Genomic DNA, 22,885 nt, shown 5'->3' with positions numbered 1-22,885 from the left:
TAAAAAAAAAAGTATTCTTACTTACCAAAAAAAGAAATTTACACTTTAACAATTTATCTAGACGATTTGGTAAGTTTGTAAAGCATCTGGAATACAACACTAAAAAGTGACTTGCATAGGAAGAAGTACCCTGTTAAAAAACATCAGTTATCATTTATAGACATATAATTTATTTACTCTAATAAAGAATGTTGATGAAAGATCCTGGAATGTATATCGTTTATGGCCCAATTTCATAAACGCTTAGTAAATTTTCTTTGCGGAGCAAAAAATGAGTGGGGCACAGTGTAATTTTTTATGGAATTTTGGCAGGGAACCAGTTTCTGTTAGATCAAATTTTGATAAGCTTAGCAAGTTTTTATGCTTTACATGCTTTTTGAAATTGGGTCGAGGTAGCCAGAAAAGTTTTGATTTCATTCTGGGGGGATGAATATAAAAGAAATAATGTCAGTGGCCTGTAAGTGCCGCCTGTCACGCAGTGATGCAGGGGGGGGGGAGTCTGATGAGGGATGCCCTTCCCCCCCCTCTCATGGACTAGAAATTGTTTGAAAACAAAAAGGCTCAATTCAAGCCTTTAACTCTAATAAAGTTTCTGAATTGAACGAAGAAAATTGAACATCTTAGCAAGGATAGAAATATCCCAATTTTGATAGGTTTGGGTCTCGTCGATTTCTATCAGTGATATCAAGGTTGCACATGAAACATCAAAGCCCCAGTGCCCGGTATCCAGTAGTCATACGGTTTCCCTGTCTCCCTGTAACCGATGTTAGTGTGTTGTATGATATCCCTCAGGAAGCACTTATCAAAGCATTTCACAGCCAGTTGTTGCAAAGAGACGGACACCGTTGTAGGTGATGGTAACCGGTTTAGAAACACAATGGCTGACTGTTGTTTCTCAGAGAGTGGCTTCACCCACACATCAACTGCTGATCCAATCTGAGGTGAAATAAATGAAAAGGAAATAATTGGAGCTCATTTACATTTGTGTCTACAGGATTCTTCACAATCAAACCAAACTTTAGAAATGTACCCTCCTCTGAATTATTCAATTAGAAATTTTACAGTTTTGCAATGATTTATCTTTCTAATTTCTTTTTAGTTTTAAGAAGTGAAATGAATGAAAAGGAAATAATTGTACCTCATTTACATTTGTGTCAGCATTATTCTTATATTCAAATTTTACTTTAAAAAGGAACCCTCTTCTGAAATATTCATTTAGAAATTTTACATTTTCATCTGTCAACCTTACATATTGATTAAAAAGTTCTGCAGATAGAATTTCAAAATAATTTTTGTGATTTTTTGTGATTTTGAACGTGATGTAATTCAATCAAATGCCTTGGGATTTTCTTTCCCAGAACTCAGGAAAGTACTGAGTAGACAGGAAGGTGCTTAAGGCAGAGTCACACTGCAGCGATAACGAAACCAAAACGATCACGACGCAAAGAGAACACATTCTATTGGTTGAATGAGTGTGTGCGTATTCTGAGTGGAGCATTTTCACACACATCATAGAATGGGGTAAAAACAAATAATATTTTGTATCCCGATACTAAACATTAATTCAGTCAATTCACAATTTTATACAAAAATTTATAGAGATCAAAACCAACGGAGGGTACAAACTCATGTGTAATAAATCACACATCATAGAACTTTGCCCTAAGTAAACTCAAATAATGTTTTTAAAAAATCCGTTGAAAGAAAAAAGTTGCTGATCAGAAGATGCATATAGAAATTAATGTTTGACTTTCTTACCCTGAGCACAAGTTTTCCCATTGCACCAAGAGGATCTTGATTGACAGCTATCACTTCCTTGTTGAGTAAAATCTCTCGAGACTGAGTCGAGATATTCCGAAGATCATTTGCCATTAACAGCGGAGCAGCCAAGATTGACCACATTGCAAAATGGGCCTGGGACTGGTTGACTGTCAGACCATTGTCTCCAACAACAAGCTGTCAACAACAAATCAATTAATTATTATAATAGTAGTAATTATACGCAGTTCTTATAAAGCATTTATATAGCACTTTTCACACTGGACTGGAGTCTCAAAGTGCTCAAAATAATTTCTACATGTATGCAGAGGAGCTGTGTTTGGAATTATAAGAACCTTTGTACAATTTTGTGTTTACACCTTGTAACTGTTTACAAAGTGCTGTGGCGCACACTTAAAGGCAGTGGACACTATTGGTAATTACTCAAAATAACTATTATCAGAAAACCTTTCTTGATTACGAGTAATGGGGAGAGGTTGATAGTATAAAACATTGTGAGAAACAGCCCCCTCTGAAGTGACGTAGTTTTCAAGAAAGAAGTAATTGTCCATGAATTTGATTTCGAGACCTCGGATTTAGAATTTGAGGTCTCGAGATCAAGGATCTGAAAGCACACAACTTCGTGTGACAAGGGTGTTTTTTCTTTCATTAATATCTCGCAACTTCGACAACCGATTGAGCTCGAATTTTCACTGGTTTGTTATTTGATGCATACATTGAGATACACCAACTGAGAAGACTAGTCTTTGACAATTACCAATAGTGTCCAGTGTCTTTAAAGGAACATTACAGAATTGGTAAAAAAAAAAAAAAACGTGAAGATCACAGATTTAAATAAAACTTACACGGTCTAATGATGATGATAGTTCAAAACATCCCTTGAAATATTTCTGTCTAAAATGTCATAATTTGATAGAAATAAATAATCCAACTTCGCGTTTGGAGTTTATCGCTCAGTGAGCGTTTAATTCATTTTTATTTTGGCATCGATGCAATGCAAATTTTGTAATCTGTTTTTCACTATTCTCTTGTGGCCCAGATGACCGATCGATCTCAAACTTCTACAGGTTTGTCAGTTTATGTATATGGTGGATTACATAAAGTGACAGCAACTGTTTTGTTAGCAAAAACCAATTCTGTAATATTCCTTTAATGCCGCCACACATGCTAGAAAACAGTGGGGCAAACCCCATCTCTTAACGACAAGTGTGCTTGGTTCTTTTAGATGCATTACACAACATACGTGATAACAGTCAAGTGTCTTGCTTAAGTGTCAATACCAGACTCAAACCCACACTCTTCTGATAAAAAATACCAGAGCTCTGGTCCAGTGCGCTTGAACATTCGGCCAAAGCACACCACAATTACCCCTGCTTCATTTCAAGTTGAAACTAAGAATCAATTATATCCTCTAAATTTCCCGCTCCAAAATTTCCAATTTCATTAGAATTTTTGATGCATTGAAATGTGAGCCCAAAGTAGTTAGCCGTCCTCAGTGCTCTGTAAGCTACACTCAATGAAGATGGTTGTAAAAAAGGCTTACCTTTAAAGGCACTGGAAACTATTGGTTATTACTCAAAACAATTGTTAGCATCAAAACTTACTTGTTAACGATTAAAGGAGAGCTGTTGATAATATAAAACATTGTGAGAAACGGCTCCCTCTGAAGTAACATTGTTTTCGAGAAAGAAGTAGTTTTCCACTAAAATATTTGATTTCGATTTTGAGTTAGATTTTGAGGTCTCAAACAAATTTTGAGGTCTCCAAATCAAGCATCTGAAAGCACACAACTTCGTATGATAAGGGTGTTTTTTCTTCCATTATTATCTCGCAACTTTGTCGAGCAATTGAGTTCAAATTTTCACAGGTACGTTGTTTTGTGCACCAAGTGAGAAGACTGGTCTTTGACAATTACCAAAAGTGTCCAGTGTCTTTAAGCTTCCCCAATAAAAAGTGTTTCCTTTTGGACGTAAAACCAATGGTTTAAATTACAAAGCATAAGATGTAAATTTTGACTTCTTAAGATCCTCAATGCTTTCTTAATATGAAGCTTTCTCATATTGACTAACCATGTCCGGGTCATTGAAACTGCCTGGTCTTGAAACAGGTATCATTGCATCTTGACTCAGTATAAAGTAATCAATGATAGAAAGAACAGACGACCATGTCTCATGTATATCCATATAAGCTCTCCATGTGTTACAGTACTCAGCAATCAGAGTGTAGTTTATCTGCAGTTTCAAATAAAGAGCGTATAGTTTTTGAGGCATTGCATGGTGAGGTATCAATGTATATATAGAACATATACAAATATATTTGGTGTGCGTTAAAACCATGGGTGTATCCATGGAGCAAAAGTTAGATTCTAATTGTTTCTCCGTGAAATATCTACTTTCTACTGTGTAAATTTGGTTCTTTGGGAACTAGGTCTTTCTTTTTATTCCTTTTTTCGCGGAGTAGATTTCAAAATTCAAAAGGCTACTAAGTACTAAAAAAGAAATTTCATACTTATTAACTACTACCTGGGCGACAGTAGGAATCAGCTGGGACTACTACTTTCGCTTAGTGGATTGAGGGGACATTTCGCTGTTAACTTCACTGTGCGGAGTGAGTTCTTAATTGCTCTCAATGTTTGGACTAGCTTGCTCTAGTCATGGTCAGGAGACTGAAGAGTGTGAGACATAAGGAGTGATTGTTAATTGTTCTATTTAGTTTTAAAAAAGTACCGTACCACTCTGTCTAAGAAGTTTAAATCAATTTTAGGAGATAAGTAACTTGAATACTTAAAGGGAAGGTACACGTTTTGTAATTGTCAAAGACCAGTCTTCTCACTTGGTGTATCCCAACATAAGCATAAAATAACAAGCCTGTGAAAATTTGAGAATAAATTGGTCATCGAAGTTGCGAGAAAATGATGAGAGAAAAAACACCCTTGTTGGACGAATTTGTGTGCTTTCAGATAGGAATAAAAGACTTCAGGCTAGAAGTCTTTTATTATTTTAGTGAGAAATTACCCCTTTCTCAACATTTCAGAGGGAGCCGTTTCTCACAATGTTTGATACTATCAACAGCTCTACAATGCTTGCTACCAAGTCAGTTTTTAAGTTAATATTTGTTTTGAGTAATTACCAAACGTGTACCTTCCCTTTAACAAAAAAATTAAATAAATGCATTTTCATCATGTATAGTAATAAAATTCTGTTAGTTCTCTCGTTACCTTCATGCCGTAGTGTCGTAATTCATTTGGCCATTTACAGTTGAATAGAATGGGTCTTCCAGTCGCATTCAATGCTCTGGTCATCTCTGGGTAGCCTATATAGAAACAAAAAACACCAAAATCAAATATTCAATCTTTGTAATAATAATCAACACAGCCTTAAGCATTATTGAGGAAAAGTATATCGTTCTATTCTGGCGTGTTGTGGCCAAACAGCAAAGTGCACTGGACTCAAGCCCTGATGTTTCTGATCAGCAGAGTGTGGGTTTGAGTACCTGTCTTTCTTAAGCTAGAAATTTAACCACTAGTGCTTCATCTTTCGGAAGAATGAGAAGTAAAGCTGTAGGTTCCATGTGCTTTTGGTGCGATACTACTTTTGTTTATCGTTTCTTTCCTACACCTGTTATATCCAAATTTAGAGCAATGAATAAAATTAAGATATGATCAACTGTTGTTTTTACCTTTACTATATGTAGTTATATTAGAGCTGCAGCTGTCTAACTTGAGCATGTCCACGCCCCAGTCAGCAAATGTCTGCGCATCCAGCTCAAAATGACCCCAACTTCCTGGAAAACCAGAACAAGTCTTGGTCCCGTAATCACCATAGATACCAAACTTCAAACCTCTGCTGTGGATCTAAAAGACAAGAGAAGCATTTACATTTATTTCAAAGTCTAAATTAAATAGATGTTATTTGTTTTTTAAGCGTTTGGGATAAACAACATAACTTGTGTTTACCCTTAAACAAATTAGCTCTATACACTTAGTTCTGTGAAATAAATCCACAAGCAAATCACTGAGGTGGGATTTGAACCCGTGAAAGTCTAATTACAGCTTGATGAGAGACATTCCCCCCCCCTTTTTTTTAATTTGTTTTTAGTAGGATATTGCCTTATATCACAAGGCCAGATGGCGACTTCAAGATGAGGGCTACACTTTACTGATTTGAGCTGTTGACCCAGAAACCCACTCTCACCAGGGGCATAGTGCTGCCCACTCCTGGGGCTGAAACCGGGTTACCCCCTTCACAGTTCGTAAGAATGTAGGCATGGGTATCAGCCACTTGGAGCCTAGTTGGTAAAGCAGAATGCACAACCTTCCCAACTTTTTACGAAACAATTATGGTTCAGAGTGACACAAGTGCCAACCAGGGATTCAGAGAGGTTTAAAAGATTTTGTGAAAACCCTGCAAAATCACACGCTTGACATAATCTTACATAATCAGCGAGAGCTTTCATTCCACTGGGGAAGCGTTCTAGATCTCCTTGAAGCCTGCCCTCTGCGTCGCGTTCCTTAGCGCTCCAACAATCATCCAGATTGACGTACTCGTACCCAGCATCCCTGTATCCATCCGCTGCCATCCGATCTGCCATGTCCATCATTAAATTCTCACTGTTTAAAAACAGAGATTTTATAATGAAACTCAGTGAGCAAGTTAAAAAGAGAATTTTTAATCCGATCAGCCATCCCTCTCCATCATTAAATTCTCACTGTATAAAAATGGAGGTTTATAACGAAATTCACTGAAAAAGTGAAAAAGAAAATTTGTAATGTTGTAGTATTAGAGACATTAATATTGTATTTCTGGTCATTTGGTGTTGACGCGGTTGGAAGCTGAACCAAAGTGAGGTTCCAGCTCAGATGCAGCGTGCCGATTATTTTGTTTTACGCAATAGCACCTGATTAGTTGAAGAAGGGTGCCCTGCCATTTTGCAAAAAAACACTCGACCTAGGAAATGTGCATGTGGTCACAAAAAGAACAACTGGACAAGATTTTAAAAGCCCACCCAACATGACAAAACTAGCCAAGGTGACACCACAACGGCTGTGAGTGTCCATTCATTAAATTATGTATTTTATCAGCAAGTGATAAAATGAAGAAACCAAGGATAAGTCTCACAAGTGAATTTAATCACTTTAACTTGCAAGCCTTAAGAAAACTTGGAAACAAGGGGGGGGGGGTGCTTGCTATGTGAGCCAGAAACGCAGGGGTGAACCCATACTATTCCTTGATTAGTGTTCTGGGTTCTTTTACGTGCACTTTTAATCCTACTACAATCTCTTACTAGAATATCTGGATAAAGGACATAAGTGACACTGCTTGGACTCAATCCACACTCTGTTCAGAAACAAAAGAGCTAGAGTTTGATGCCCTTCACCTCTTGTCCACCAATTTAATTTTTGGGAAAAGGAAATCAGAAAGGAAATGTTAGCATGGCTGTTTTTCCACTGTCCTTACAGCAGAGTTTTCTAGGTCAATCAAAATATTTTACCTTTAAATACAGTGAAACAAAATGAATATTGCACACAGTTAAATTATAACTACCTGATACAAGTCTTTGGATTCTTTTTACAATTTTGATTGCAGTGAAATCGTTCCCACGTCAGCCAGCCCATAGGTGGTGTTCTTGCAAGTCCATTGTCCAATGCGTTACTGATGCTGGTGCAGAGCAAGGCAAAAGCTACAAACTTCAGAAGTGGTTCCTGAAACATATTCGATCTGGAAGGCAAAAAGTGAATCGGTTATTTGTAAGTCCAAGGCAAGTCTCTGTTGCTAACAGAAACATTCTGTTGTTAATTAATAAAAGCAAGACAAGTGTGGGGGCCTATTGTTTTCTTTGTTAGTGTTTGACTTTTTGAACACTTTTAGGCGGCATTGCACTAGACCCAGTAACTGGGCTAAAGGCAGTGGACACTATTGATAATTACTCAAAATAATTATTAGCATAAAACCTTACTTGGTAAAGGGGAGAGGTTGATAATTCTAAAACATTTTGAGAAACGGCTCTCTCTGAAGTAACGTAATTTTTGAGAAAGAAGTAATTTTCCACGAACTTGATTTTGAGACCTCAGAATTAGAGTTTGAGGTCTCCAAGTCAAGCATCTGAAAGCACACAACTTCGTGTGACAAGGGTGTTTTTTCTTTCATTATTACCTCGCAACTTCGACGACCGATTGAGCTCAAATTTTCACAGGTTTGTTATTTTATGCACATGTTGAGATATATATACCAAGTGAGAAGACTGGTCTTTGACAATATTACCAATTAGTTCTATTGTCTTTAAGGGGCACTGTACTCGAGTTCTTTTGACATCTGCAGCTAACTTTTTCTTGAAATTTTAACAACTGCAGTTGGCCGTTTTCCTATTTTTTAATCTTTAAATTATTGGTTAGTTCAGTCATTTGACCAGTTCGGGAAAATTGACCAGCAGTAAGACCAAAGCAAAAACAGAGACAGTGTCACATAAATAATTTTGAGAAAATAAAACTAGCTGTTGCAAACAACTTACCAACCAAATGGACCGAGAGTACAAATGCAAAAAATAGTTAATGGCCTGACGTTTCGACCCTAGCAGAGTCTTTCTCGAAGGCTTCGAGAAAGACTCTGCTAGGGTCGAAACGTCAGGCCATTAACTATTTTTTGCATAAATATTTTCGGAAATATTTCCATATCCTGCTACCACTTTTTCACTATCACTTTTTGTTTTAACAATTAAAATTTGATACCAAGTTATATCATAACAACTTCGTTAATTTATTTCATAAATAATGCAAACATGGTGGCAGGATTTTAATTAGATGCATAAATATCTAAGTATATTTACATTATAAATATATAAGAAAATCAATATAGCATTTTAAAAAACCTTGAATTCTTCGGCAGGTAGTTGCGATTAAAATAACCCTCCTGACTGTTTCGCTCCAGGATCTAGTAAGTTTTTGTCCTTTTTCTTCAAAATATTTTCTCAATGGTGTTTTGAGATGAAAGGATTCAGTAGACATTGATGATTAAGTTTGCGCTCCTAGAATATGTGTCCTGATTTTGAAAGTGGTAAAAATTGAGCAAATCTGTTGACTAGCTGTCGAAATTGTACGTGTTTGACCATTTCACCCTGTACGATTAAAAAATAACCCCTCCGGCTTTGCCGTTGGGAGGAGGGTTACGTTATCACCAGATTTGCCCCATTTTTACCACTTCTAAGATCATGTTCGTAATCCTCCAGCCTTGGCTGTCGGGCGGAGGGTTACGTTATCCCAACTAATCGGCAAGGATACACAGACGGGCACTCATCTTACTTACAACAAAACCCATGCATACATTACAAATGATAGTCGGTGTTTGTGTAAATGTAATGCATTTGTCTTTGTGCATCATGTGCAGCATCAGTGCAACTGCAAATTGCAGTGCAATCAAATAAAGTTAGAAACTTGCAGTGCATGACATTAAGTTCATAAAACCATAGAGCTCCATCATGGAAAAAAGTTAGCAAAAACATGACACTCAGCTCAGCTCAGTGGCTCGACACTCAGCTCAGCTCAGTGGCTCCACACACAGTCTGACCATAGAGGAATAAATTATTCCTCCATGGTCTGACACTGACACTACAGTGAGAGTGACAGTGACAGTAAGCAGCACTAGCAGTACACATGCTCTGTCTGTGCATGGAGATGGTCTGTGACTGTCCTGTGTTTTGTGTATCGATGTATTCAGTTTACCTTAAATCTTGCCTTTTTATACAGCTGGTTAACACATCTCATAAAAAGAAACTGAAACTTGATGTTTTCAGCCTTATTTGTTATCAATTGGTAGGGTCCGTTCATTCAACATACATGTATGACCGTTCATCCATGATGGAGGAAAGATGGGCAGTATTAGAAGTGCACGCTTCAATGCCCGCGTTGTCATGTTGATTTTCTGGTAGATAGACAGATTGCCATCATTGGGTACGTTAATTACGCGTTACATACGTCTGGGAGTCTGTCCGTTAAAGAGTACTGGGTTTGTGTCATATGACTGACCACGTGATAAACACAAGACCAAAGTCACGTGTTACTGCTAGCTGACTAGTTTGTCCATGACCTCTCGAGCTAGCTAGCTGCGACCTTCACCACAACAAGCAGACGGGGGTACATAAAAGGCAAGTATTTTGACGGGAAATTTACTTCTCTACTGATGGGAATTGCCTTCACTTGCTCAGCCAGAGAAAGCAAGTATATATATGTGGCTTGATATTTTCAGTATTGCGTCGGCAATCGGTATTTATGATTGATTTGTTGATTCGATTTGTTTGATTTTCGGTGTTTACAATACTGCAATACTACTGGGTTTTTTTTTGTCCCGCCTCTGTTCGGTGTACGATTGTTTGTTTTGTTTGTTTTCGGTTGGTTTACACATCAAAACATGAGTGCTAAAAAAATAAATAAAAAAAAAGCTGTATGATTTTAACCCTTCCTAATTTGGGAAGTGTGTTATTGCAGACTGCATTGCTCGCGTTTGTATTTATTAAGGAAATTTGAGTTTTGTAATTTGTAATTATTAATAATATAGGTTGTTTACAATTGTAACTTGCTCTGCTTCTTGTTGATTTTTGTCAAAAATAAACCAAAGCCCTTAGCTGTATGTTGGCACAACCTAGCCTGCCAACATCATTTTGACAGTGTGTGTTTGAAGCTTTGCATGGTGTGGAGAAATAAGAAGAAACTATAAAAAAGTAGTAAACTTGCGGGTACAACCATGTGTAAATCTGTTGTAGGGTGAGTGTTGGCTCTGAAAAGAGCCGGTTGGGTCTCAACGTTTCAAACAGTGCACTCTGCTCGTCTTCAGGAGAATGCATTTTGACACTTTCTTTTGTTTACAGATAAAGTCAACATGTTGGCAGTTGCTCTGTTGATGTTGTGTGCAGTGAGTACCCAGGCATTGGACAATGGCCTAGGAAGGACGCCTCCTATGGGATGGATGACATGGGAACGATTCCGTTGCAATACCGACTGCAAGAATGATCCCTACAATTGTGTCAGGTACTTATTATACAACCATATTTGTTTTGTCCTTTTTTTATATTTCTTTTGTCTCTTTCATTACATCCATAGACCTTAACCTGATTACCCCGTGACTGATTTTGCTGAACTGCCAAAGGGCATGGTAGAAAGGAGAAGGGTGGTTTTACAAACCCCCTTTTCCCTTCCCACAATGCCAATATAAAATACCTATAATTATGGACCAATTTCACATGGAAATCTGGAGCTGTTTTCGTCCACACAGGAAGAAAAATCTGTGCTTGGATCGATTTTAATCTCTCTCTCTATGATACCACGTTCATTTGAAGGGAATTGTTTTTCCAAAATGTTATATACATTATCAACAGCTGCAGTGCTTCTGTAATACCAAGTAAAGTGGTTCTGGTTCTGGAGAATTACTGCACAATCTCCACATATCGGGATGTACACGTGCAGGTGACTGAGCAGCAATGATTTACATGAAGTGAGCCCTCCCCCCCCCGATGATGTTACCCATATCCATCTTGAAGTTTACTCTTAAAAATACTAATAGTTGGTGCGTCGCGAACATCCTGTATGATGGTCATACATTTTTTGAGTGATTACCAGAGGTATATCCTCCCTCCATGCTAGCATTATCTGCTTACTGGTTATCAAGATCTATAAGTGCATCAACTAAAAGATAAGATAACTAAAGGTGCTTGGACTTTGTATTTCATATCAATATGTTATTCCATCAACTAATGGGAGCACAATCTAAACCTAACTTTGATTTACCATATAACACCTGCTAAAATCTTTCATGTAAATAAAACAGAATCTACCCACCCCTTGATTTGAACAGCTTTTTATTTATGTATTTTCCAAAGGAATTCCTCCATCAGTTCCTTTTATTGTTTATTCAGACATGTACTCCTTTAAAAAAAATGTATTTGGTCTTACTAGTAACACCAAATAAATAAATCAAGAAAAAAGGAGATCAGCACTATTAATCAGGGTTAATATTGCCATAACAATTGCACAGATCAAACAAAACCTTCAAGAACAGACAAAGTTAACAGGGGTGACAGGGGCAACTAAAACAAACAAATCACATGATCTGTACATTTTATTAAATAAACATATTGTAACTATACAATACAATTTTTGTGATGTGCCACCTGTCTGTACATTTTATAGAAGTGAGAAAACTTATAGTTTATAAAATTCTAGTAATTTTATTCTCAGGATTTTTCATTACTTTAATTTTGTTTTGACATTTCAATGTCAGTTTGCTATTCATGAGTTGATAAATAAAAGAGTTCTGCTTTAAGAATTTTTGTTCAAATTATTTTTAAAGTAGAGACTTCACTTTGTTTTATCTTTTTTCTTAAATATTTGACAGTGAAAAGCTTGTGATGCAAATGGCAGATCGTATGGTTGAAGATGGTTACAAAGATGCTGGATACCAGTACATCAACATAGATGACTGCTGGAGTAATAAACAACGTGATGCTCAAGGAAGACTTCAGTCAGACCCGGTACGCTTCCCGAGTGGAATCAAAGCTCTGGCTGATTATGTAAGTCAACGGATGTAGGTCATTTCATTAATTAATTCTGGCTGATGAAGCCAAGGACTCTCTCAGAAAAAAAAACTTAATCATTACAGTAGCCAAGAACCCAATGGAGAGAAGACATTGACAATGTTCGGACCAATCAAAAACTCACCCATAAGCGGGCAGTTCTTTTCTGAACTATTTAGTCTCCCAAATTACAAGAGTTACTCTGCGACAGTAGACTTAATAAGCAAGACAAGTTCTCTAGGAACATATCTACACAGCAAAGTAGATGTATTCACACTGTTATTAGTTATTACCAAAACTGAATTTACATTAGGGTAAGTCAAACTAAATCCATCATAATCCAGGATTTGAATTCTTGTTAAAGATGCCTCCAGATTTGGAACAGTATAAGTCAATGATGCCGTCTGTAAGAGATGGATTTTTGAGGAATTCAAATTATCTACAGGTCTGTATGCTTCGTTTTTTGAAAGTGCAAGGAAACCAAGGCATTTTCTCCTTGGTAAAGGGTACCCTTTTGAGGAAATTGTAAATTTCTACAGGAGCATTTCAAGGGCACCAAGGCAATGACTAGGGGCATGGAAGCAATCACCTTTGTTGCCTCCGTGAAGTACCAGGCCAAGAGAATTTTTAATCATTTCCTCTTCATCTTGGTCAGGTCCACAGCAGAGGTCTAAAGTTTGGTATCTACGGTGATTACGGAACCAAGACATGTGGTGGATACCCAGGCAGCTTGAATCATCTTGAGCTCGATGCCCAGACGTTTGCCAGCTGGGGTGTCGATAGTCTAAAACTTGATGGATGTTATTCTAATGTATCAACAATGAAGACGGGTAACACCTTCCTTGGAGATTCAAAACTATCTGTTAGTTTTTTAAATCTTGAAGTGAGGTTTGCGGTTGCACTTGGTGTAAATCTCCTTTGGGTAGTGTTGTATCTGAATAATTATAATAATAACTAGTTAGTTCTTATGTAGCGCAATTCATAATAAGGTCTCAATGCACATTACATAATTAGTACCCTGGACCTTGGGCCAAAACATTCCTTTAATCGTTCTCAGCTCCCTTGCAAGTATTATACAGTCCTGAGCTGCCGTATGGCACTAGCTTTTTCATACATGTAACTCGGGATTTAGTACACATTGGTGTGAGGGCAAAAAACAAAAAACGTGAATCATTTTTTGTCAGTTAGCAATCACAACTTTTTCTTTCCTTTTTTAAATTTCAACTAATTCTTTGTAATTCCTCCAGGATACCCTGAGATGACTAAATACTTGAATGCTACCGGCCGTCCGATTCTCTTTTCCTGCAGCTGGCCTGACTATGAACGAGCTTTCCATATCCCTGTAAGGAAGAAATTAAACCCTGATCCCAATTTTTTAAAGCTGCTCAAAACTCACAACTGGACAAAATTTAAGGTTTAGTTTTTTTCAAGCGAATAATACAACCTCAATGAATATTTTTTAATTCTGTTGAGTATCAAAGAATACTTACCCATAAGACAAATGAGATTGATCTTCTCAAGTGTTTGTTCAAACCAAAACAGTTTGTGATAGATTATTTTGTTTCTCATTTTGATTCTGAGCTTGTGAAAAGAAAGTTGTTTCTGTAAACATTTTGAGCTACAGACCCTGTGGTCTTGTACATTTCCCCCTGAAATTCGAGTCCCGGAAAATTCTTTGATTTAAATTTCTTTGATTCTTTGATGTTTATATGGTCTCTCTATGGACATTAAAACTTCACCAAATGTGAACATTTAAAAAAAAAACAGAAAACCCATTTGTACTCAAGTCAAGAGCATTTTCTATGAAATAGATTCTATGTCTAGTTTAAAAATCCTACTGAGCTATATAAATTGTTTTGATTGATTGCTTTATTTCAGATCAATTACACTTCAGTGGCTGATAACTGTAACATCTGGCGTAACTACAATGACATTCAGGACTCTTGGGATTCAGTAACAGGCATTATAAAGTATTATGGTGACAATCAGAAGACACTTGTCCCAGTGGCTGGTCCTGGACACTTCAACGATCCAGATATGGTGAGTATTAAAGGGTCTATGTAACTTTTGTAGGACAAAAAACACAATGTCCACAGATTTACACTAAACTTACCCAGTTTGAAGATAATGATAGTAGAAAGCTTCCCTGAAAATATTACGTGCTGAGGTGCTGTAGTTTTTGGGAAATGAGTAAAACAATGTCATCAAAAATAGTTTTCACTCATGAAACTTACCCAGTTTGAAGATAATGATAGTAGAAAGCTTCCCTGAAAATATTACGTGCTGAGGTGCTGTAGTTTTTGGGAAATGAGTAAAACAATGTCATCAAAAATAGTTTTTACTCATGAAACTTACCCAGTTTGAAGATAATGATAGTAGAAAGCTTCCCTGAAAATATTACGTGCTGAGGTGCTGTAGTTTTTGGGAAATGAGTAAAACAATGTCATCAAAAATAGTTTTCGTCTCATGAAACTTACCCAGTTTGAAGATAATGATAGTAGAAAGCTTCCCTGAAAATATTACGTGCTGAGGTGCTGTAGTTTTTGGGAAATCATTTACAAACGTATTTTCATGACATTGTTTTACTCATTTCTCAAAAACTACAGCACCTCAGTAAGTAAAATTTGAAGGGAAGCTTTCCACTATCATTATCTTCAAACCCTGTAAGTTTAATGTAAATCTATGGACATTTTGAAAAGGTACCCAAATCCTTTAAATCTCACAAGTCATAAACCACGAGGGAAAACTAACTTGGTACATTTATAATGAAATTTTGGGGTGAACAAAGAGATGCATAGCACAGGTTTTTAACATGTGACCGCCAGATTAATGTGCTATCTAGCCTTAAAACCTTACAGCATTGAAAACAAGGTTCAGGTTTTAGTACATCAGTAATTGAAAACAAATGTAGCCTTATCATTGGCATTTACTAGTAATTTGTAGGTTTTTCCAAGTGATGGCTTCATGTTTGAAATTGTCTGACAAAAAAAAAGTTTCAAAATTCCCTCCTGGTGCAGTGACCAGCAAGTTTCAACTTTCTAAGCCTCAACCTCAAGTAGTACCTCAAGTAGGCTAGGCCTCAACCTGCAGTCGTACCTCAACCAGTCCCTCAAGTCGTACCTCAAGTAGCCTAAGCCTCAACCTCAAGTAGCCTCAACGCAACATATCTCTATTCTTTGATTTTACAAACAAAGTATATTTACTGATGTTACTTACAGTTAATTATTGGCAACAAAGGGTTGAATGTGAACCAATCTAACGCTCAGATGGCTATGTGGGCCATCTTCGCCGCTCCTCTCTTGATGTCCAACGATCTACGCAATATCCAACCTGTCTACAGAGACATCTTACTGAACAAGGAAGTCATCCGGATTAACCAAGATCCTGCTGGCAAGATGGGAAAGAAAATGTTGGAGGTAAGTTAATTTTTTTAATTTTTTTTTATCATGGGTCATTCCAGATTGTCACTTCAATCATATTCTCATTTCTCTGTATAGTTTGTTGTTCTGAGTTTGCTTTTTAACATTCAAAAAGGGATTTTTTTTTAAATATTTGATTTAAGTGTAGCAAGATGAACATTGGAGGGTCTAATATTTTATGACCTTTGACTCATTTTTAGAAATGCTTCAAAACTTTGTGCCCAGCATCTGCATTTTCCCATTACTTGATAAACATCTGGTGCGAAACTCTTTTAAACTCCTTAAATTTAAAATGAGTTATTCAATCTAAAATGTTTAACTATTTTACAGGATTCAGTTTTATGGAATCAATACAGTACAAAATTATAACAGATGGTTAACTTGCAAAAAAAAAAACAACAACATTCTTTATCCCCAATGCAAATTTAACATCTTTTATATCAGTGCAAGACCTGCTGCCAAAACATAGGATTTGAACTGCCTCTAGCTACCGGGCAATCTCGGAACAAAGTTAGTAGAAATATGGGGAAAGCGCAAAGGCCAGCAGAAACAAACTGGCCAGAGACTCAACATTGTCAATATACAAAATCCGTCAAATCAAATCAAATCATTCATTTCACATCATAATTTCTTAATCATACATTTAGCCGCAAACCGTAAACCACACATTAAAAAATGATTGGTTTTTCATCCACATCCACACAAGTTCACATCCAGCAATAACACCATTTCACATTAAAGTCTCGTCCTCCATTCATAAAGTTTTCCTGCTTTTCTACACCCCCTTATTTAAACCCCAAACAAAAAAATCCTTGTCAATCTTTAAACATTGCTGTAAAACAAATTATACAGTTATTGTAAAAATAGTAAACTCCTGACGACACAAAAGTTTAACAAATCTGTTTGAATTCTCAAATTTTGTTCAATGGTTCAATTCCAAATTCAAAATTGCCCCCATTGCAAAATTGAGCATGAAAAAAAAGACAAATGAGCTGGAGACACAATCATTTCAAGAAGTCATCTTGGAATAATAGTTTAAAATCCAACACCGCTTAAATGTCTCATGAGTTCACTTATACCTTTCTAAAGTCCTAAAAAATGTTAAACCCTCTTTAGAACCCATCTGTGTTCTATTAATCATTTAGCCCTTTTACCTCCAAAAGCAGCCCTTTATTAGGCCCATTAAACTGTAAAAGTAATTTGGGTCCCACCAATAGTTCCTTTATCTCTTAGTACTAGTCATTTAGGCCCCACCTTTGTCCTTTTATTTCCAAACAGTTGAAACCTAAGACAGAGGTGTGGTTAAAACATCTTGACTTCTGGGAGGGCTATGCAATCTTATTCCTGAACCAAGATTCACAGTCTCAGACCGTCTCCCTCAAATTGGAACAACTTGGCTTGATGTATGATTATGGGTATCAGATGAGAGATATCATCAATCATAAGTTTATTGGATACTGGACTCCCGGTGAAGCTCATAATTATACAATGCCAGCCGATGGGGTCTTAATGATCTATGCTTATGGAAACGAATAAATACAATTGATTGTCGACCTCTGAATGTCTGGAAATTTGTTCTGAATATCTCAATACAATAATACATTAAAGGCAGTGGACACTATTGGTAATTACTCAAAATAATTATTATCACAAAATCACTTGGTAACGAGTAATGGGGAGAGGTTGATAGTATTAAAACATTGTGAGAAACGGCTCCCTCTCTGAAGTAACGTAGTTTTCGAGAAAGAAGTAATTTTCCACAAATTTGATTTTGAGACCTCAGATTTAGAATTTGAGGTCTCAAAATCAAGCATCTGAAAGCACACAAGTTTGTGTGACAAGGGTGTTTTTTCTTTCATTAATATCTCGCAACTTCGATGACAGATTGAGCTCAAATTTTCACAGGTTTGTTATTTTATGCATATATGTTGAGATACAGAAGTGAGAAGACTGGTCTTTGAAAATTGCCAATAGTGTCCAGTGTCTTTAATACTTATACAGCCTTAGTAGATGGAAATTTACATCGGGACAAATACAGCCCTTATGCATACAGCCCTTATACAGCCCTTTCTCTATTGGCAAATAATGATCTACGTCTATGGAAATAAAAAAATACAATTGTTTGACCTCTAAATGTCTGGCAAAATTCGTTCTGAATAACTTAAAATACACAATACACTATTATAAAGTCCTTTTTCTATGGACACTTAATGATCTATGCTTATGTAAATAAAATCAAAGTAAATAAATACAGTAATTAATTAATTCTATTGACCTCTAAATGTCTGTAAATTCAGCACTTTATCTACGGGTTTACCTTTGGTAATCACTCTTGAAATTAATGGCATCAAAAACCTTTAGTTAGAAGCCTAGACGAGCTAGAGCAGCTTTCAATAGTAAAAAGCATTTTGAGAAACATTTCTTTTCAAAGTAATGTGATTAAGTAAAAACAGTTTTTTGCCCCGTAATTTGAACCTAATAAGGGATACTACTTTAAATAGGCTGATGATGCTGGCGTTGAAACCTAAGATGTGGTGTCAAAAAATGGCTGTGGTTTGAATTATAATTTCCTTGATATTTTAATACAAAATTAGTATACTGAGTTATAAAACAGATGTATAATGAAGCAGAGGGACAGGAGTGGGGTGGGAAGGTTAGACAACAGATGAGTAGTCTATTCAATCTGTGTAAATTAAAGGTTTGACCTGGACAAAATTGTGTCAGAAATTGTTTCTGATGCAACTTTGATTAGGTCAGATCATAGATTGGTAAGGGTTGAATGAGAGGGGGTATCCCATAATTGTAGTAAATTCCGATTCTTACGACATTAAGTGACAAAACATGAGACAACAATATAACAATAACAATGCCCTTCTCAAGTACAAAGTCTTAAGCACGATTTACATTCAAGCCAGAATTTAACAGATCACTTTTTAAAATGGAAGTCAGTTTCACAGATTCACACACAAACGAATTAATGGTTAATTCTGCAAATTACTCAAACACATTCTCAGTTAATTTTGAAAATTACTTTGTCATTAAATATACCTACTGATGCTCCAATTTGAACACAATGGAACAAACATCCTTGGCATTTTAAATTATTATTGTATGGAAATTATTCCAATAAAACAGCTGTGAATTACGAACAAAATATTGTTACAATCGGACACATGACTCTTTCAGATGATCAGCTGATTTCCTTGGTTAAGTGTTTTCTCAGCTGTTGCATATAGAAATTGAAGGGTGAAAAAAACAATTCAAAGTTTTGCTGTGCCTGGCAAATGCATCTGTTCTGCAGAAACTGAACTTAACTTAAATGCATTAATAAAGCTCTTTGACACTGCTTTAACATCGCTTTAAAATCTGCATGCCAATATAATAGTTGCTGTGAAATTCTAAAACATAAAGGAAGGTTTCGAGAAAAAAATCAGGGTGTCCTGCCTTTGGAATTAAAGTGAGTCAGAACTCAGAGAAGTAATGAGAGAAATAATACTGTTAGAACCTCCTAAATAAAATAAATATTATTTTTTGTTATTTTTATATTAGACAAGATGAATTTATTACCATTATGGTGAAAATTGCAAAGGCACAAATTATTTGAAAAATGTTTTCAATTTCTATTTTTAGAAAGTAAGAATTAACTATAGAATGTTGGTGTTGTATCAATAAACTTGACCAATCTGGGCCCGATTTCATAAAGCCTGTGAGCATAACAATATGCTATGCACAGCGAAATCCCGCTTTTAAAACAGAGACTGGTTACCAGCCATTTGCTTGGCACAAATACACACAAAAACAGTCACAGATTGTACAAGTGGCAATATTTTGGCTGGTAACATTATTCTGGTAAGCATGACTTGGTTGTGCTTAGCTACTTTTTGTGCTTTACAAAAAGCTCTTTGAAATTGGGCCCAGTACCAACTAAGCAACAAAACTAGCCTGGGCTTCCCATTCCATTTTACTTCCTACAAATAGCTCGGAACGACAGTTGCAGTGTGGGTACGACCCCTAGCTGGGTCAGATGAGTGGGCCTTTGTGCTCCTAAACAGCGCCACCAAACCAGTTACAGTTCCAATGTCACTAAAACAACTAATGTTCCAATCTTCTGCTGGATATGAGATGCGAGATGTGCTGACCAACACACAGATTGGACATCGCAACATCAGCACTAGCTACAACTACAATGTGCCTGCAGTTGGAGTTCTTATGTACTATGCTTATCCGAGTCAATAGTCAATTCTCACAACTCTCTGAATCTACTTAAACAACTCGGCAAAAGTTCATTAATTTAAGGGTTTTCTATATTGTCTAGCATATTGGGTCCAAATAATTAGTTTTTTAAGGGAAGGTATACGATTGGTAATCACTGTTAAAATTAAGGGTAGCAATAAAACACTTTGGTTAAAAGTACATGTACATCCGGTTTCGATAGTATAAAGCATTTTGAGAAGTATTTCACTTCAAAGTAATGGGGTTATCTAGAAAAATATATCAGTTTTTATAGAATATGTATTATTTCATTGTTGCCTGTTGACCATTGTGATGTCATATTCACTACCTTATAAGACCAAGAACAAAACGGAAAAATTAACCCAAGATCCATAGGGGAATTCTAAAGACGGTGAAGGAATGTGTGTACAAAGTCTATGGGAGGTTTTTAACTTTTTTTTCTCTTTTTTATGCACGTCGCCAGACACACAAGGCCTGAAGGCCACTTCATGGTGTGGGCTACAATTATTTTATGCCGCCTACTCCTAGGGCTTGAACAGGGTTACCCCTTTTACAGTCGATACGGATGTAGGCTTGTATCATCAGTCCGAAACCTGGCCGGTAGAGCAGAAAGCACTACCTCCCCAATTTTACGTGTGCTCTTAACCGCTCGGCCATGACACGCCACAAAGAGAAAGGAAAGAAATAGCAAAAAAAATAGAATGCGTGTTTTAAAGACATGCAGTATGTGGAGGAAAGTCTGTTTGGGGGCTCTTTGAGCAACCATCAGAAGAACTAGAATTAAGTTTCCCTCAAATACTATAGAATTAATACACATTTGGAGACTAAGAAGCAACAGATTTGTCTAACAAATGAAATGTTTTTTTTTTCTTTTAAATACAGTTTAATTACAATTAATAAAGAATAGTTTTGGGTGCTGCCATGTTGTTGAAAGGCGAGTCGTCATCAACATGATGACTTTAAAATCTGTTTTTTACTAGCTCCTTTTTGGAGATTTTTGGAAATAATAGTTTACGCTATCGTTAATGTTTAGACAAATATTTGTTAAAAAGTAGATTTTGGAGATTTTTTTCAGGACTTGGGATGATCATAGGCCCACATGGTACTAAGCTGTTCCCATTGGGCGTTATTTGATCCAGAAGTGCCTTAATTTAGAAAGAAAACTGCTCAAAAATTAATGATTATCTTTGAAAGACGAATGAAATAAAAATTATGTGACTTATGATGTTCCTTCAAGGAATAAAACCACACACACTACACATACAATTCAGGTAACAACAGTTCTCTTGTAGCATAGAAAACTGCTACGTAAATTATATTAGTTGCTATTCAAAAATCATCATATGCTACCCAATATTGACATTCAGTCAAAATATTTGCTAGATGCAAAAGAGCTGAATGAAATCCTTCAATATCCTTAGTGACAGATATGGGAACACTACAAAATGTATAGCTAGTAAACTTGCAGGTACAACCATGTATTGTTAAACAGTTAACATGGGTGTACTCGCGTGTTTACTATTATCCACGGGATCCAAAGCTTCAAAAATGGAGGAAAGTCTGATATCGAATGAGATCAGATAATAAAAGCACACATCTTAGATGTTAAGCTTTCTTTCCTCTCATCATCTTTTTCAAAATGAGAGATTGTTTGGAATTCAAAATGGCTCTCGATTACCAAGGATCCCACCTCTAAGAAAATGGTAAACAACATTTCTGTTGTTGCCTGTATCTGGGGAAAATATTAACAAAAAAACCAACAATAGAATTATCTAAGTTTTATACCAGTAACTATGTAAATCTTGTTTATGTAAAGGTTTTATTTTAGAGTATTACTCTTCATAGATCTTAGTACTGATGCAACACAGGTTGATTATCATTTTGCAGAAAAATGGGAGGCCATTGTGTGTCTCTGCTCAATTGTCTGAAATTCAGTACACAGTTACAGCACTTATTCTCGCAGTAAGCAAACTGTAATACCAGCAGTACAGTGGTCTATTATATGTTAAATTTTTCGATTGGTTAATTTTCATTCCGTCAGTCTAGGTTTAGTGAGTGTTCATTCCTTCTGTCACATTCCAATTTGATAAATGCCTTTAAATTTGGTGTTGGTTCAGTAATAAAAAATGTACTTTTTAATTTATGATGACTTGAAGTTGTGTTTTTGTATGCATCTTTGAGCTTTGGATCAAGGATCTTGAATCTCGGGATCAAGGATTTTGTATTTGTGGTTCAAAATTTTTTTTCCGAAATCAAGGATCAATGATCTTGTAACTATGGATCAGGGATCAAAGATCTTGTATCTTTGGATCAAGGATCTTGTATCTCTGAAATTTTTGCATCTTGAATGACGACACCGAAAACCAAGTTAAACTGAGTTTGACTTAATACACGCATGCTAATTTGATAGTCAAGTCTTTATTTTTGATTTTAACCATTTACTTTGTCTTCCCACTGTCTACCACATCTACATGTAGGAACCAGTTTAAATATCCATAACGTTATCGACAAACCTTAATAACAAACTAAGTTTAGACTTATTCAATATTGCTGCCAATGCCTAATGCCAGCAGCCAGTTCTTTCTGTCATGTTTCTTTGTCACTACCAAGCGTCTGTCAGTCCCTCCTGATAAATTCAAACTACTAATTTTCATTTCACATCAAACTTTTCATCTTCATAACTCATGCCACTTCTCATCAAAGCATTCATCAGCAACTCATTTTGCAGCGTAACTCATTTGTACAATTTACAAGAATATTTGTTGAGAAAAAGTTAATTTGTTTATGTCATAAAAGTATAGCCAACTTTAACAAGGCACAAATGCATGCAACTGTCATTTCAATTATTATAAGCAGTTACATGTAGCCAATTTAATGCTAGAGATCTTACATTTTTC

General features: G+C 36.2%; 2 protein-coding genes across 8 annotated transcripts in view; one reads left to right on the top strand and one right to left on the bottom strand.

Moving 5' to 3' along the window:
• Positions 1–323: 323 nt before the first annotated feature.
• LOC117293334 (alpha-N-acetylgalactosaminidase-like) lies at positions 324–14,835 on the bottom strand. 3 transcript variants are annotated; one of them, XM_033775613.1, is made up of 8 exons: positions 14,814–14,835; positions 7,323–7,496; positions 6,214–6,388; positions 5,458–5,632; positions 4,997–5,091; positions 3,849–4,010; positions 1,759–1,956; positions 324–936 (listed from the first exon to the last, which is right to left on the bottom strand). In XM_033775613.1, the coding sequence occupies exons 2-8, from the start codon at positions 7,487–7,489 to the stop codon at positions 685–687; spliced, it is 1,224 nt and encodes a 407-aa protein (XP_033631504.1). In that variant the 5' UTR covers positions 7,490–7,496; positions 14,814–14,835; the 3' UTR covers positions 324–684. The 3 variants fall into 3 exon arrangements, with proteins under 3 accessions (XP_033631504.1, XP_033631503.1, XP_033631502.1); XM_033775612.1 differs by lacking the exon at positions 14,814–14,835 and adding an exon at positions 9,494–9,662; XM_033775611.1 differs by lacking the exon at positions 14,814–14,835 and adding an exon at positions 9,608–9,637.
• LOC117293333 (alpha-N-acetylgalactosaminidase-like) overlaps positions 9,860–22,885 on the top strand; it is a 20,664-nt gene continuing 7,638 nt past the window's right edge. Inside the window, exons 1-8 of one of the 5 annotated variants that reach the window (XM_033775610.1) lie at positions 9,860–9,915; positions 10,636–10,795; positions 12,159–12,333; positions 12,992–13,166; positions 13,584–13,678; positions 14,215–14,376; positions 15,555–15,752; positions 19,734–20,432. In XM_033775610.1, the coding sequence (XP_033631501.1) occupies positions 10,647–10,795; positions 12,159–12,333; positions 12,992–13,166; positions 13,584–13,678; positions 14,215–14,376; positions 15,555–15,752; positions 19,734–19,991 (1,212 nt within the window). In that variant the 5' untranslated portion in view covers positions 9,860–9,915; positions 10,636–10,646 and the 3' untranslated portion in view covers positions 19,992–20,432. Of the gene's footprint in view, positions 9,916–9,966; positions 10,034–10,635; positions 10,796–12,158; positions 12,334–12,991; positions 13,167–13,583; positions 13,679–14,214; positions 14,377–15,554; positions 15,753–17,033; positions 17,417–19,733; positions 20,433–22,885 lie in introns of those variants that run through there. The other 4 variants (XM_033775607.1, XM_033775605.1, XM_033775609.1 and 1 more) reach the window with 4 other exon arrangements.

The sequence above is a fragment of the Asterias rubens genome, chromosome 8, assembly GCF_902459465.1.
Source record: "Asterias rubens chromosome 8, eAstRub1.3, whole genome shotgun sequence".
In the NCBI taxonomy this organism is placed as follows: Eukaryota; Metazoa; Echinodermata; class Asteroidea; order Forcipulatida; family Asteriidae; genus Asterias; species Asterias rubens.
This window is presented reverse-complemented; position numbering and strand designations above follow the sequence as displayed.